The sequence below is a fragment of the Dermacentor albipictus genome, chromosome 1 (genome assembly GCF_038994185.2).
Source record: "Dermacentor albipictus isolate Rhodes 1998 colony chromosome 1, USDA_Dalb.pri_finalv2, whole genome shotgun sequence".
Classification (NCBI taxonomy): domain Eukaryota; kingdom Metazoa; phylum Arthropoda; class Arachnida; order Ixodida; family Ixodidae; genus Dermacentor; species Dermacentor albipictus.
Window position 1 is genome coordinate 362,588,282 of NC_091821.1, and position 16,588 is coordinate 362,604,869.

The 16,588-nt window shown below is 48.1% G+C and overlaps 1 protein-coding gene across 4 annotated transcripts in view; it reads left to right on the forward strand.

The window, feature by feature from the left end:
* Positions 1-16,105, forward strand: part of LOC135911306 (uncharacterized) — a 32,490-nt gene extending 16,385 nt beyond the window's left edge. For 3 of the 4 annotated variants that reach the window (XM_065443515.1, XM_065443517.1, XM_065443518.1), the window contains exons 2-4: positions 9,870-10,005; positions 10,997-11,052; positions 14,941-16,105. In XM_065443515.1, the coding sequence (XP_065299587.1) occupies positions 9,870-10,005; positions 10,997-11,052; positions 14,941-15,824 (1,076 nt within the window). In that variant the 3' untranslated portion in view covers positions 15,825-16,105. Of the gene's footprint in view, positions 1-4,941; positions 5,259-9,869; positions 10,006-10,996; positions 11,053-14,940 lie in introns of those variants that run through there. The other variant, XM_065443516.1, reaches the window with a different exon arrangement.
* The last annotated feature ends 483 nt before the right edge of the window (positions 16,106-16,588 follow it).

Genomic DNA, 16,588 nt, shown 5'->3' on the forward strand with positions numbered 1-16,588 from the left:
TGAATGCGCAGCGAGGCCTCACTAAAGCCTGTTATGAGGGTGCGTCGTTGGAATACCTGACGAGCATCTTCAACAATAGCGCTTGCTTCGGCCCCCAAAAGTATGTGAGGCCGCTCGCCGCACCGCGTGTGGTGACCTAGCTGGCTACTATTAATTTAAGTGCCCGACTCCGCGCTCCTTAAAAGACGAGCGTGTGCGTGTGGAATTTGTGCTTTTAGAGGGCCTCATTTGAATTCTGGGCTACTAAGAAACGCGTGCTGTTGCTACTACGCACAATGGCGCTCCTATGCCGGTGAGCTCTGCTGGTCTGGGCTGCGGCAATGATTCGTATATATCCTTAAGCGCAGTATCTTGGCCAACAAGAGCCGTGCAAGTTTGCCCTTTAGTAGCATTAAAAAAATTATCGAAGACAGCGGTATCGTTGGACGTTATCATCGCATATATTTCTTTTATAAGAGTGTTCTTTACTTTTACGGCCGCTGTGTATATATGATATCAGTGAAGTTAGCGTCGTTGCTGGAGTATTTATTTCTAATGTAATTGTTTTATGTGACGTTTTTGTTCACATTATTGCTTTTAGAGTTTCATTGTGATTCTGTGGTGCTATCTTATCTTGTATGCGATGACGTGATTCTATATTGTATGTAGACCACCCGTTCAAGAACCAAGGTGCTGTAGGCGCCGTATTTGTGCGTCAACATCTATTTATATCACGTGAGCAAGAAACGAAACACACACACAATCTCAAACCTTTCGAAATTGTTTTCTCAGCTTAGGAAAGCAACAAGAATTTCTGAAGTCTGGCCTTTCAGTGCAACGAAGTATCCCTCCTTCTGAAAATAAGGAAATGATGTGGTACAGAAACGCTGCTTTTAGTCACAGCTAAGTCGGAGTTTTGGAAATGTCGACGATATATGTCGCCGACCCTTCCACAACAGCAAATACGATGATCAAATGAGACATTCGCGTATATCGGTTAGAAAAAAAGCACTTGCAGCAATTGATGATACTTGATAACGGAGCTACGGTACAAAGACAACTAAAATGCGGCACTTTCGGCAAACGTTGACAGTGTTTAAGAGAAGTGTCAAGGGAGGTGCAGAGAAAGTTCCGTAACGTGTTTTACTTTCTGTGCCTGTAGAAGTGGAATTGCCAGTTCTAAGGGCTTTGTTTTCAGTAGCCTTTTTATTTATATATACCCCAGCATAACTAACCTCAAACGCTGATCGGAGCACACGAGTATTATTCTTTTGCTAAAGCTGTTTTGTTTCCAAGAGAGAGAGAGAGAGAGAGCGACAAAAGGGAAGGAAAGACAGGGAGATTAGCCAGCGTAAGTACCAGCTGGCTACCCAGTGTTGGGGAAAGGCGTGAAAGGAATAAAAGGTGACAGAAGAAACTAATAAGAAAATGAAGGAAGAAAAATTCACACAATAAGGCGATGCTACGCGCTACAGCTTTCAATGTCGGTCGCACAATTCAAAAGCCCTTAAGAGCTTCAGCAGAGCCCTTAAGGCATTGAGTGCTGAAACTTGTCTGAACCAGTGTCCTAGAACATTTTCCTCTGAGAAAAGGCGTGATTGTCCAGTTTTTGGAGCGGCAGGAAGGGAGGGGAGATGATGCGATGGAAATGGGACGAAGTGCCTTAATAGCGTTGACTTGAATGTACACGGGTGGTCATGCGCATATTTGCCAACGTGTTCGGGCAACGCACATACAGCAAAAGCACAAGGGAAGGCCGCGGTACCAGATCATGCATGAGGCAAAAACGACACTGAACAACGTCCAATATTAAAGCGAACAATCTTATTCAACCACGCTTCCATAATCCGATGCGAACTATTTCTTGGCTACGATTCTCTCACACAACCCACAGTAGTAATCACGTGACACCATTCTCTCATTCACGGAGGCACAGTAATGGTGTGTGCCGTGCTGTGATGAAGCACATTAAAAAGAAAGCACCATTAAATTCCGCAAATTTCTTGCAGTGAAAAACTTTACCCGTCCCATCATTGTTTTGTTCTTCACTGTCTTTTGTAGTGCGTACATTTCCCCCTGGCTTGAATGAAGCATAAGTAAGCGCACATTTGGCCCACTTGTGTGTACTTCCGTTTCTCCGTCTCTGTGTGTACTTCACAAACATATGCGGATCAGTATCTCTAGTTTATTTGCAAATAGGACAGCATATGGCAGCTTTATTTTTTTCTTTATTGAAATGAAAATAAAAGAGATGTAGTCACTGTGTACTGGTTACGGCTGCTCCTCTTCGCATGGCGAAAAAAAATATGAAAAGTATGTGTAGCAAGAAAATTAAAAGAAACCACGTCCACAGAGCCAGAAATGCACAGCACACAATCCTCTACACCCACGAACACATAGATACAGGTTGTTTCAGCTAAAATTAGCCAGAGTTTAAAAATATGCCGATGCGCTCTAAAACGACGCGACCAAATGCATGTTGCTCACTTTTGTATGTAGTGTGTCACACTATTTCTTGTATTTTGCTTACTTAGATAATTAGACAAGATTAATAAACCAACTTCTGAAGCAATGAAGCTATAGGGAAAAAATCCATTTAGAAGGTTGCAGAGCGGTTTGCAAAGCGTCCGAATAGACAATTTCTGTCTTTCTATCTATTAAGTATTAGTGTTTTTTCAGGTTACTGCGTATGCCCGCGAAATTTAAAAAAAAAAATTGAAACACCACGTGACCTGCCCGCTTGCACGTCGTGATTGCTCTGCTCACAAGCGTTCCGCGCACAAACGAACATACCATTTAACAGGGTGTGCTGCCGCTGCATCTCCTTATCGCTATCATGAACCTCCGCGAGGGAAGCACATTGTTGGCCTAAATCGCAAAGTGAACGCCTTCGTCACTGCCCTGTCGCCTTTTAAGCGGCAGCACGCCCTGCTAGATGCTATGTTCGTTTGTACGCGGACAGTTTGGCAGCGCTGCAATCATGTCACGTGGGATTATTTAACGGGGGGGGGGGGGAGGGGGTTAACCGAGAGACCCGATTTTTATTAACCCTATCACACCTATCCATATTCCCATCTGCGGCAAGTTTTTTCATCCACTTTCATTTCCATTAATTTATAATTTCTTTAATTCACTTATTACACGTGATTTCCACTATGTTGTCCTTGGTGTCAATGTTTGTTGGCTTCTTATGATGACCCGCCGTGGTTTCTCAGTGGCTATGGTGTTGGGCTGCTGAGCACGAGGTCGCGGGATCGAATCCCGGCCACGGCGGCCACATTTCGGTGGGGGGCGAAAACACGCGTGTGCTTAGATTTAGGTGCACGTTAAAGAGCCCCAGGTGGTCGAAATTTCCGGAGTCCTCCACTACGGCGTGCCTCATAGTCAGAAAGTGGTTTTGGCACGTAAAACCCCATAATTTAATTTAGTTTGGCAGCGCTGCAATTACGGCGAGCAAGCGTGTATGTCACGTGCTATTATTTAACGAGAGCAAAGGAGGTTAACCGAGAGACCCGATTTTTATTAGCCATATCACACCTATCCATATCCCCACCTGCGGCAAGTTCTTTCATCCACTTTCATTTCCATTAATTTATAATTTCTTTAATTCACTTAGTACACGTAATTTCCACTATGTTGTCCTTGGTGACAGTGTTTGTTGGCTTCTTATGATGCGGTTTTTTTTTTTTCGCGGGCATCCGCAGTAAGCGGAAAAACACGAATACTTGATAGAAAGTTATAAACTGTCTAATCGGAAGTTTTGCAAACCGCTCTACAACTTTCTAATTTGAGTTCTTTTTTTCCTAACTTCGTTAATTCAGAAGTTGGTTAACTAATCTTGACTAACTATAGAGTTAAGCAAAATAAAAAAAAATATGCGTGACACACTACATACAAAAGTGAGCAACATGCATTTTGACGCGTCGTCTTAGAGTGCATCGGCGTATTTTGAAACTCTGGCGAAAGTTCGCCGAAACCACGTGTATAAAATGCAAAGGCGAGTCGCACCGCGATGAATTTGTAAGTCACAAACACACACAAGCGGCCGTGAGTGAGGGAGAATGTGATGAGCACGTAAACAGATGAGAACACGCAGAATGCAAAAGAGTACAACACGTAATTGCTTGGCTCGCATATAAGTATAAGGCTCGCATACTTTATAGACCCTTAGTTCAATATTCCAGCGCGGAAGGCGGCGGCTGATGGTGACGCAATCGGCTTTGATGCACCCGCTGCGCCGTTCGTGAAATCGAAACCGCGGCAGCGCTCACGATTCACATCGGCAGCCTGTGCTCTCTTGCAGTGCGGCAGGCCGGCGGGCGTGCGAGCATTCGTTCGGAAAATGGCGAAGCTTCAGTAAGCGGAAGCTCGAACCTTATCCTTCACTGCCATGGGAACGGGCTGACAATGCGAGGCGGCGAGCTCCGAGGGAAGGCACGCAGGCAAAGAAAGCTGCTCCCCTCGCCTCGTGTACACAGGCCGCACCTGGAACGTCCCGAAGCCGACTAAACACTCTGGTGCGTCAGTTCCTCCAAAAAAGGAAAATGAGGTGGGGGGGAATGGAAGCGAGGCACGGCCTAGGAGAAGATGCACGCGGAAAGGTGAGCCTGGGTCCGCATATAACGGCGTTGCACAAGACAGCGGAAACTTCTCGCGCTCTTTCTTTCTCTCTCTCTCGGCGCGCCGGCGGCGGCAGCGTCAAAGCAGAGGCGTCTTCCTCGGAGCGATTTATACACATCGGCGAAGCGGTGTAGTAGGCAAGCGCGCTGCGTATTGCCGGGTGCGCGTACACTCCTACACTGCGAACTAGCGTCTACTGGGGGGGGGGGGGGGGGGGGAAGGCGCGAGAGAACGAAACCGAACAAGGCACAAAAAAAGAAAGAGCGAGTCGCCGCATTATCTCGCATTGCGGACGAAAAGGCAAGCAAGCACTGGAGTGGTGGCGGCCCCCGCTGATAGCGTGAATACGGCCGGTCGGGCGCGCGAGCACCGTTGAGTACGCGCAGACAAGGTGTTGGCCCGTCGTGGGGCTGCGTGTACTACACGCTTCGAGACGTCCTCGCATGGTTGCCAGCCGTCGCGCTCGGCGTCGCTGCAACGGTCATTTGAATATCGGAGCGTGTTGAGTGCGATGTTCGCCAGCCGTTGCGCCTGCGCCGCTGTCGCTGTGTCGTCGGCGCGCCTAGATTGATTACAGCGCCCCTATACCGCGCTGTAGCTCCGTGCTTGTGTGTGCTCCGCCCAGACGGAAGTAATGCAGAGAAAATGGATTTCGGAAGGTGAGTTGCCGATAGATCTTGCCGGTTCGCCATTCCTAAAGACAAAATTGAATTCGATCATGTTTATATCGCATCATCGAGCAAGTAGTTAGACAAGCAGCCATTTCCCTTTGCGGCGAGGTTCTAGGCTGGCTCTGTGGGTGCGCATCGAAATACGTTAACCACGGTAAAGAAATAGATAAAAGTGGGCTGCCTAACTCATGCGCTGTGCTACGTCGACATTTGTTTTGCAGAGAAGAACACGTTCTTATCGCTGCAGCTGCTCACCCTTACTATTACTTCCCCATTAAGTGTCTCAACCCAAGTTATGTCAGTAAACGTAATGTAATGAGACATTAATGCGAAAAAAATACCGAGGCATAAGTGTTTTAGACCCATGCGTGCTAAGCGGCGACAACAGGCGTAATATCTGAGACCCCAGAACGTTTCAGATCTTCACACTGCGTAACACTAGAAACGCCTTCGCAGACTGCGTGACGGTGCTTAAAGAAACAGTTCTGTATCATATGTATGTGTGTGTGTGCGTGTGTATTGGTCTTTTTTATTCTTTTTCTCTCTCTCACCTATCGCACCCCCTTGCCCCTCCCCCGGTAGGGTAACCAACCGGAGATAATCGCTGGTTAACCTCCCTGTTTTTCCTTTGCCTCTCTCTTCTCTCTCGCTCTCCCTCTACCTTCCACGAAGATAGATCCTCCTATCGAAACGTTGGCCAGACTTTCTGAGGCACCTTATCCGTGTTTGTAATCTTTGTACCACACTCTTAAAAAATGTACACCCTTTGGGGCGTATCTTGGCCCACAACGATACACTCTAAAGAAGTTTACACCCTTCCGGGTGTCTATTTGCCACGCAAGGATAATCGTCATCTGTCTCGCCCGCATTTCCTTTCTTGAAATCGCTGCGCTCGTTACTTTCCTGTCGAGAATGCTCTGTCATGCTGATAACGTGCACGCCGTTGGTGACTTGGAAGTACTGGACTCGCAGCGTTAAAACAAGGAAATGCGGGCAAAACAGATGACGAATATCGTTGTGGGGCAAGATAAGCCCCAAATGGTGTAAATATTTCTAAGAGTGTAGCCGTCATACGTCTTGCCCGCATTTCCTTTCTTTAACGCTGCGAGCGCGGTACTTCCAGATCATGAACGGCATGCGCGTTATCAGCGTGACGTAGCATTCTCGACAAGAAAGTGATCAGCGCAGCGTTTTCAAGAAAGAAAACGCAAGGCAGATGACGATTATTGTTGTGGGACAAATGTACACCCTGAAGATGGGTGTAACGTTAAGGGATAAGAAAAGAGCAGATTGGGTGAGGGAACAAACGCGAGTTAATGACATCTTAGTTCAAATCAAGAAAAAGAAATGAGCATGGGCAGGACTTGTAATGAGAAGGGAAGATAACCGATGGTCATTAAGGGTTACGGACTGGATTCCAAGGGAAGGGAAGCGTAGCAGGGCACGGCAGAAAGTTAGGTGGGCGGATGAGATTAAGAAGTTTGCAGGGACGGCATGGCCACAATTAGTACATGACCGGGGTTGTTGGAGAAATATATGGCAGAGGCCTTTGCCCTGCAGTGGGCGTAACCAGGATGATGATGATGATGATGATGATGATGACGGTAATAATGGTGGTGGTGGTGGTGGTGGTGGCAACTGTGCTTATAGTGCACAGTGTGCTCCTACATCTGTCAGCCCCCTTCTTTATTTTGGGTCACTAAGGGATGGTGTGACCGAGAAGCTTGAATCGAGTGGAAACGATAGCGATGTCAGCAATGTGCTGAACTCCTCACACACCGCTTGGAAGACTTTCACTCGAATGTTGCCCCCATTACTCAAAACAGCAACAGAAGGATCGAGGCCAAGCTCTCGTAGGTTCCGACAAGCGAGACATTTTAAGTTTTGGCTGCGCTTAGAAGACAAAATCCAGCTTAACTTTATGTACACTTTGCTGCGCTCACTTTATGCGTAGAAGTCGGACTTAATGCATACAATGGGGCATGTGACCAGCAGTTCTGCACGTCTTCTATATATATCTGAATTGTATGCACTGTTTGTGAGAAGCTTTTTTTTTTCTCTTTGTTTGCCCTCTCCCATACGCATTTTTGCTTAGGTTTTTGGCACTGAGATCGCCTTCAATATGCTATCATCACCTTGTAATGAGGCCCACCTCATTTCCCCTTGTCATGTAAATACACACTTATTTATTTCTTGATGGTACAATTTTTCTTTCTATTTTGTCACCCTTATATGTCTGTTTTGAATCAAATTTAGTGGCCGCCTGCGCACGGGCACAATAATTGTGCAGAGATTCAATTTGACAGGTGATATATTCGGCAGTATATTGGTTATTCGAATAAACAATCCAATACGAGGCTCTTCAATCTTCCTTACAGCTACCTCAAACCGAATTTTAAGCATGAAACTTGGATCTTGGATCCTGTAACAAGGGAATTTTGAACTAATGGCCCAGCTTAACTAGAAGACAACCACGTGCTTTTGCAGTAAACGTTAGACCATCGCAAAAAGAAAAGGCTACTGCTCTCAGCGGCCAACTGACTCTCAGTCATGTGGAGATTCTGAGCATTTCGGGGAGATTTTACCGGCAGCCCCGACGTCTGCGAGATGTGTAAGATTCTGCGTGCTCTAGAACATTTCCGAGCATGTGGGACATGTACATACAGTATCCCTAAGTGCCCAATATCGGCGCACCGTTATCGCGGCATATTCAAGCAGGCGTTTCCGCAGAGGAGAGCTTATCTATGACTCACGCCACGGAATCTGCTGACTCGGTTGTTCTTGCATCACCTGCGGCTCTTAAGCGTGGGCTGCGCTCTTGCGGTCGTATTCGCGAATGAAGAAAAGCTACGTCAGGAAATAATTATCAGGTCTATAAAACACACAAAGCAGAAAAAGAAAAAGAGAAGGAACGAAATTTGCACATCCAACGCGCTTGTTGGTATCTACATGTGAAGCGAAGCTTTGGCGAAGTGATAATTAAATGCGACACGACTAAATGCAACGCGTACAATTGCGTTTATGTTCATCCTACGCAACGTGTAATCACGTGTAGTTTTCATGGTCCTGCACCACACAGCACACAACTTTAATCTCATGCGTCATTTAAGTTTGTGCACAACACCCTTCACAAACTATGGCGAAATGCAAATGCCAAGTCAGGTGGACGCATGGTGTGACGCGTCCATCCAGCGATATCACGAGGATGAAATATATGATGCTTGTCTAGGAAAGAATCGTTATGCCAGTAGTATGCACAGAGAAGTGCCTCACGCATTTAAATACATTCAGCCATTATATAAACCTATGTCAAGATGACACTTGCCCCGTCTGGGAGAGGGCGAATAATGACTTCATACCCAGTGGCTGAAGAATGCGGAGACTGAATATAAAAACTATAGGGAAATCAAAGAAGCCGCTGAATAGCATGTGCTATTCCATTAGGAGGTCTGCGTACTTTATAAATACATATCAGCCGACATAATAAGGGGGGGGGGGGGGGGGCAGAGGTCTTATGTGGTGATTTATAGTATTGTTTTACTGGCCCTACTTTGTCATTACTTACATATATAGCCGGCGAAATACCACCCAGATTGCAGCTGCCACGCCAAACCGCCGTGGCATGGTTGCTAACACCAGACGCTCTCATAAGAAACCGGCAGTGGCAACCGCATTAACTCTTTCTGTGGAGTAATGTAGTATCGCCAAGTTAGCTATTACTTGTTATAGCATGTTTCTTGAGTGCGGCTATTTACTCCAAGTATTGTATTTTTGTTCAATGAAGCAGCAAGAAGAGTACGGGGACGCACACCACTCTACTATAAAACAACAGACAGTCGAACCCTTTCACCTCCGGCCTAACCCAGTCATCCGAAATGAGGGAGACCTCATTGAAATTATGGGTTTTAGCTCCTCAGGATAAAATAAAGTTCTTTGTCTGTCTCTCCTCCCCAAGATGTTTAAACGTATCTTTCTCTATGGAGCTACGTTTGCGGTAACCGAAAAGTTCCAAGCCGCAAGTTTAGGTAGAGCTCCGTTGCAGCACAAACACCTGAGGATATCCAGGAATGTCGCGATGGCGTCTTTGGTAGCCGGAGTGTCAGTAGTACAGAGCACCCCAACCACCCTATCATCACCCTCCACAGTCCGTCCGAGGGTTTGCCGCCAAGATTTGATGACGTCGCAAAGAAACTAACAAACTGAACCTTGTAGGGATTCAATCGCCATAACACCAAATCCTGGACGGGCCTGCCCGCCTCGCGCATCGGTATGCAGAAAACAAGACAAATTGCACAACGTTTTCGCAATACGTGTTACCGCTGAATTATTTCGATTTTTTTTCTTTATGATGCAACGGGCTAAACTCTGCAGCACATGTGAAGTCGACCGGTTTCATGTAACGCCCGGCGAATGCAATCGACTTTCCTCGCGTCACGAAAGTTGCCGCTCTTCAGCCACAAAGGCTTCATTGTCTCATTGTAAGAACTGCCTGCTAGCGCAGGACTCGTTCTTCGGGTTTCTCCACTCGTGACCCGCGTGGCCGACCGCGCCCACTCTAAAGCGCTGGGGTGTAATCGAGAGTGCTCTGATCGACTGCAGGTATTACAAAAGACGCCGATCTCGATGACTGTGCTGGAGCGGCCTCGCCTGCCTTCGAGAGGCCCGCGTTTCAAAGGCAGACGTCCGAGGTCATCTCTGCCATCGATGAACCAACGGAGAACATCAATCTTAGCTGGTAAGAACTCTAGCCGCATTATTTGAACCTACTTCGTTCTGACCTGTGATTGCTTCTCCGAAATTTTTTTAAGACACGCCAGGTAAGCTGGAAACTAGGCCACTCGCGATAGCCCGATAGCACTAATTTTCTTGGATTTGCTATTTTGCATTGCTTATGAATAACAAATGACTCGGAACGCTATCGCTGAAAACTAGGAGGAGGAGGTACGTAAGAGTATCGCCTTCAGCCGCACCTAGCCTTGAGGAGCTTGTCGACAATTTATCCGCTTGAGCGCCGCCTTTCACATGAGTATGGTAAGAGCAATAGCCACTGAGACGCTTTCGAGGACATCGTGATATCGACACGCGTCGTGAGACACGCCGCCATGCTGACAGGAACAGAGAGGAACAACAAGCTGGCAGTTTACGGACCTTCAGCTGAACGATGCATCGTCGGCTCACCGAACTCGCCTTCCCTGTACAGTGCACTAAGATATATCTGTTGAGCGTTTATACGTTCAACTGTACTTCAGCAGGATCGAAGAGAAATCCCTCCAAGGGTCCACTGTCTTCGAGAGAGCTCTGTCAACTGCACTTGTGTTTGCAGCGCCTACTATTTATAATACAAGTCCATCAGTTTGCATTCGGGCGGGAAACACCGCGTCGGAAGCACGGCGAATAAAGTGATGGCGTAGTTAAACGACTTCTCGCCATTTCAAATCCTACAGTTGTCAATATATAAAAAAAAAACTCAGGAACAATGTTCTTGAAAATCTGGGATCGCTAGTATTCCCAAAGCAGTTGGCCGTTTCTTCCAAATCCATAGGAGTACGCGAATGTAATAATATTTGCATCTCTATCCTGATATCAACTTTTTGAATATTTTCTACCGTACTCCGGTAATAGCAAACGCGAGCACGCCAGATTTCGGCGTCTGATAAATGAATGAATGCTAAAGCAAGCAAAACACTAATAATGCTTTTTTCCGATGCATGGATTTACTTTTGCAGGAATGCACCTGAGTTCTACAAGAGGTTGAAGCGCTTTCGGCGGACTCAACTTGAATGTGAGTGACAGGTAATCTAAAGTGAGTCTGAACGCTTGCGGTCAAATGGGAGGAAGCATTCACTGCATGTGACCTAAGAGGATGTTGCCCCAGAGAACTTTGGTCGCTTCATTTTTATTAGTCATGTAATTGACTACTGAAATATATGCAGTACTATTTTTTACAACGATAATACTATTATGTAGTTGGGACCGAAACACCAAAATGATGCAAAGTGTATGCAAAGCATATGTTTCACTTGATGATTTTAACGCGAGAAGTTGAGTTGCACGGAGCTGTCAACACTTTTCGCTGTTAAATATTTTCTCATCATCATAATATTACGTAAAAACATCACTGCAGAATACCTTCGATGGGTGCTAAATAATATTACTATTAGCACTACCACCAAGTCATTCAAGCACCACCACAGACTTCCTTTTCAACGTTATGATACTGTCGTACGTATAGCACAGTGCAACAATGTTGCATTCTGAGTGCTTAGGCAACTATGAAAAGTTGTTTTCTTCTGTTATCAGCTGCTTCCAGTGTAGAAGTTTAGCTATTGTTTGCTTCTGCCACTCCAATTCTGCGTATTTCGCTGCGAACAAAAAGAAAGAAATATAACGAGAGAGAGCGTAAACTTTAATTTCAAATCAGCAAGATTTGAGTCCGGCGTCTTTTAGTGGGTCTGGGCACCCGCCGCGGACGCGGTTCCGAGACCTTGTCTCGAAGCGGCTTCCTCGGCTCGCTGGACGGCCCAGAGTTGTGCTGTCAGGTCAGAGCTGAGCAGTGCGGTCATCCAGCGTGACTGGAGGCTGGCGGTGGAAGAGACGGAGGGGTCGGCACTGCCCGACTTGTTTGTTAGGTCCCGACACTCCCATAGCATGTGATTTAGTGTGGCAACCTCGCCACACGATGTGCATCTGTTTGTAGTGTACATGTCTGGATACATGGCGTGCATGAGTCTGGGGTTTCTGTAAGAGTCTGTTTGTAATTGTCTGAAGTGTACTGCTTGCGTCCTGTCTAACATAGCGTGAGGGAATGGGTATATGCGTCTTTGTAATTGATAGTGTGCCGTGATGTCGTGAAAAGTGGTCATACGATCCTCCCATGCCCAGACGTTTGCAGTACCCCGCGGGGGCTCTTCCTCCGATGCTGCTCGGTGAGTCAGGCCTCGAGCAACGCCGTGAGCCGCTTCGTTGGGGGTGCTCATTCCAGTGTGTGCCGGGATCCACAGCAAATGCCTTTGGGTATCAACGTCGGCCTCTCCCTGGTGTATGGGATGTCGCTGGAGTATCTGATACGCCTCTTGCGAGATGCGCCCATTTGCGAAATTGCGAATTGCCGTTTGCGAGTCACAGATCACGTATGTAGCCTTGGTTTGTGTGAGGGCCAGTGCTATGGCCGCTTCCTCTGCCGCTTCGGCATGTGCCGTGTTCACGGTGACGCTCGTGAGGTGGTTGCCTCGGTGGCTAGTAACTGCTGCCACGAAACTCTTCCTGTCTCGATAGCGGGCTGCGTCGGTGAAGACCGCATCCTTGTCGTTAGAGTAACTATTGTTCATTTGTTGTGCCCTGGCTTTACGCCTCCCCATGTGGTGTTGTGGGTGCATGTTGCGAGGCAATGGGGGTACGTATAGTTGCTCGCGTATGGGTCTTGGAATGTCTACTTTGACGCCATGTTGCGAGTGGTATGTGATGCCGAGATTTTCAAGCACGTGTCTGCCCGGGCGGGTCTTGGATAGGCGTTCAAGTTGGGACACTTGTTGCGCCTCCACGAGTTCTTCGAGCGTATTGTGTAGGCCTAGTTATAAGAGCTTGGTGGTGCTGACCCCAGGCGCAAGTCCCAACGCACATTTGTACGCCTTGCGTATGAGCGCGTTGAGCTTGTTTTTTTCCGCAACCGTCCAGTTGTGAAACGCTGCCGTGTACCTTATCTGGGAAATGACGAAGGCTTGGATGAGTCGGATGACGCTGCCTTCGCGCATGCCCGCGTGTTTGTTGGTGATGCGTCGAAAGAGCTGCATCGTGCTGGTGGCCTTTGCCGTTATCTTGCGAAGTGCTTCGCCATTGCCACCCTTATGCTCTATCATCATTCCTAGTACCCGGATTTTCTCTACTATCGGGATGGGTAGGCCATTTGATGCCGTTAATTGGATCTTTTGCTTTTCCTGGGGGGTGTAGCATTTAGGTGGGCGCCCCTTTCTGACTGGTCTCTACAGCAGCAGTTCGGATTTTTCGGCCGAGCAGGCGAGTCCCGTGCCCACGAGGTAGTTTTCTACGCATTGGATGGCCTGTTGTAAACGTTGCTCGATCGCTCCGTCGCTGCCCGTTGTCGTCCAGATCGTAATATCATCCGCGTATAGCGTGTGATGCAGTCCTTCGATTTGAAACAGTCGGTCGGGCAACCCGAGCAGGACGAGGTTGAAGAGCATTGGCGAGATCACCGAGCCTTGCGGGGTGCCCGAGCTGCCGATGTTGATTTGCTCTGACTGTAGTTGCCCCACTCGCATGCGAGCGGTTCTTCCCGTGAGGAAGTCTCGGACGTAGTTGTACGTGCGCAGGCCGAGATTTAGATTGTCTATTTGTCGCAATATGGCATCGTGGCGAACGTTATCGAAGGCCCTCTTCAGGTCCAGCCCGAGGATGGCTCTCGTCGAACGCCCCGGATTGTCTATGATTTGGTGTTTTAGTTGCAGAAGGGCGTCTTGCGTGGAGAGATGTCTTCTGAACCCAATCATGGTGTGTGGAAATAAGTCGTTGTCCTCGAGGTAATCCGTGAGTCTATTGAGAAACGCGTGCTCCATTAACTTGCCCACGCAGGACGTGAGGGAGATGGGGCGCAGGTTTTCCAGCTGTAATTTCTTTCCGGGTTTCGGTATCAGTGTGATATTTGCTTCTTTCCATTGTCGGGGTAGCTTGCCGTGCGCCCAGCACTCGTTAATGTATTTTGTTAGTTTCTCGATCGATCCGTAATCGAGATTGCGTAGTGCCCTATTGGGTATTCGATCGGGGCCAGGGGCCGACTTGGTGTTCAGCTTTACGAGGGCCGCCTGGATTTCGGCTACGGAGAATTCCTCGTCTAGGGTGGCGTTGCTTTCTCCTGAGTAGTCTGGATATATTTGCGGTGGCGTTTGGGATATGTAAAGGCGTTCCGTATCCCGTAGGAATTGTTCTTCCGTTCCCCCGTAAGCATGTATGATTTTGTATATGCCTTGCATGTGTGTGGTCTTGGTGTTGGCGGGATCGATCAGGTACCGCAGTATCTGCCACGTGCGACGCGTGGTGAGTTGACCATCCATCTCCGCGCATTTCTCTTCCCATTGTTGATGTTGCAGGTTAAGCGCGTGCTTTTCTATTTCTTTGTTGAGCTGTGCTATCCGTTTACGCAGTCTCCTAGGAATTAAATAAAAGGTGCATGCGGCATCTAGTATGGCATAGGCCTAAAAAGACGGCGGCAGTCATTCAATTCCACAATGGCAGCACTGCATAGCATAAGTTCAACGTAAATGGCTCATACGATTTCTAATTTACTTCAGGTATTTTTTGAGAGTGCACATCAACATAGCGGATTTTGTACAGACCAAGTGCCGTTTTAATATCACCTCTCTAGCTAAGATAAACAGTTACGAAATAGTCCAGTGATGTTTCCTTCTTTCTGTGCAACTTATTCGGTAGCTTTTATTCTTCTGTATTTTCAACTTTCTATTCCGGCCTTTTCCTTCCTCTCTTTTTAGTCACCGAACCTTTTTCTTTTTTGTTCTCGTCTTCTGCTCTCCACCGGTTGACTGATTTGCAATCCAAGACAATGTCTCTTTGCACCTGGCATTCGTTTAAAGCCCCATTGTAAGTGGCTGTTTAAGAAGTCGACCCTTACTTTAAACCCCTTACTACTTTTCTCCCACAGATGACACTTGGAACCCGAACCGCTGGGCCAGCTGTCCCGAGGTGGTCAACCCGTCGCCCCAGACACTGATCACGCCGAATCCCGGCGTGCGCTTCTATGTCGGCACGAGCCCTTCGGGCCAGAGCATCAGCGATGAGGATGAGGAGCAACGACACAAGACGTACCTCTACTACCTGCTCAGCACTACACGGAGCGCGAGCTCAGAAATCCGCTTCCTGGACCTCTTCCAGGAGGCACAGGACAATATCCGCGCCCTTCCTCGGCAAGAGAGCAACTCGACGTTAGACGTGATACTCTCCTCTCGGCAACAGCTGTCCTGCTCCCCTTCACATTCCTCTGCCGCCGGCCAGCGAGCCTCTTGGTCCTCTGGCGGCGGTGACGAGTGCTTCAACCGGAAGCGGTTGGTGCTTTACGCCCAAGAAGAGACCGGGGCCGGTGAGGTGTTGCCTCTTGGTCACCAACACCACGCCTACTCTCAGCCCGTCAGTCACGAAGGATCGCGCGTGAGCGTGGCCACTATCAGCGCGTCTGTAAGCGAGAAGGTGACGCTGCCGAGGAGGCTGTGCAAAGATGCTCGCGACATCCGCAACGGCGGCGTGTGGTGCCGCGCGTACGACAATCCGTGCTTCGTCGCAACGGGAAGCCCAAAGTCTTCGTTCCAGAACAAGGCTTCTGCAACTGTTCGCACCTGTGTTAGCAATGGCGAAACCCGCGTGGTGGCGCAACAGCCGTCACCCGTGCCGCCTTCCGATGCGCTGTTTCAACCGGACCAGAAGTGCAGTGTGTTCGACGCGCGAAGATTGAACGCCATTCTCCGTTACGTGTTCTGCTGCGACTGCTGCGTGTGGGATGCGGGCCGCGCGCGTCGCCCGACGGAATCCTAGGGGTGGCCGCGTCAGCGTGAGCTACGTACTCTAGGTAGGGCTTGTGATATGATAATGCCGCGAGTTTTAAATGTACGAACTGCCTCGCCATTAGGCTGAATGTGGAGTGAACGATAGTTTGCACCACATCGTTCGCCTTTTATTAGACGTATAAATCGGACAGATCTTGTCAACACGTCAGCCAAGGACTTTTCCAAAGAAGGTTTGTATAGTGAGAAAGTTTTTAGCGGTTATTTCGAATGTTTAGTATTGACATAAAACAAGACACCAAGTGCCTTTTATTTCGCATACGTGTCCATGAACAAGAAGCCTTTTGTAGCCTTGTCGTCGTTGCACTCGCAGGAAACGAAACTCAATATATTCACCATTCAATATTGTGAGAAGAATATTCTGGAAATATTCCTTCAAGCCGGTTTACCAAGCCAAAGTGAAATGGGAATACGGAGATCTGTGCAGTGCTCGCTAGCTAGACATCCCATACTGAGAACAGCATTTATACCGCAAGCTTCGTTGATGCCACTTTCGTCCCTACATCGACATTGAACAGTTCTGAGCAGACGAGATTGCTAACAACTTCTATCGCGGGCGCTGCAAGCGGGCTTGGGCCGACACTTCTCGAGCCGACACCTTCGGGCACTTCTTCCACAGCAACTGCGGCGGCACGCCAGTCAGTCTTTCGCTTGCTTGGTATCACCTCGTTGTTTGCCTATGCCATGCATTTTCAAACGATCCTACAACTCGAAGCTTATCTTCTACTCCATCGA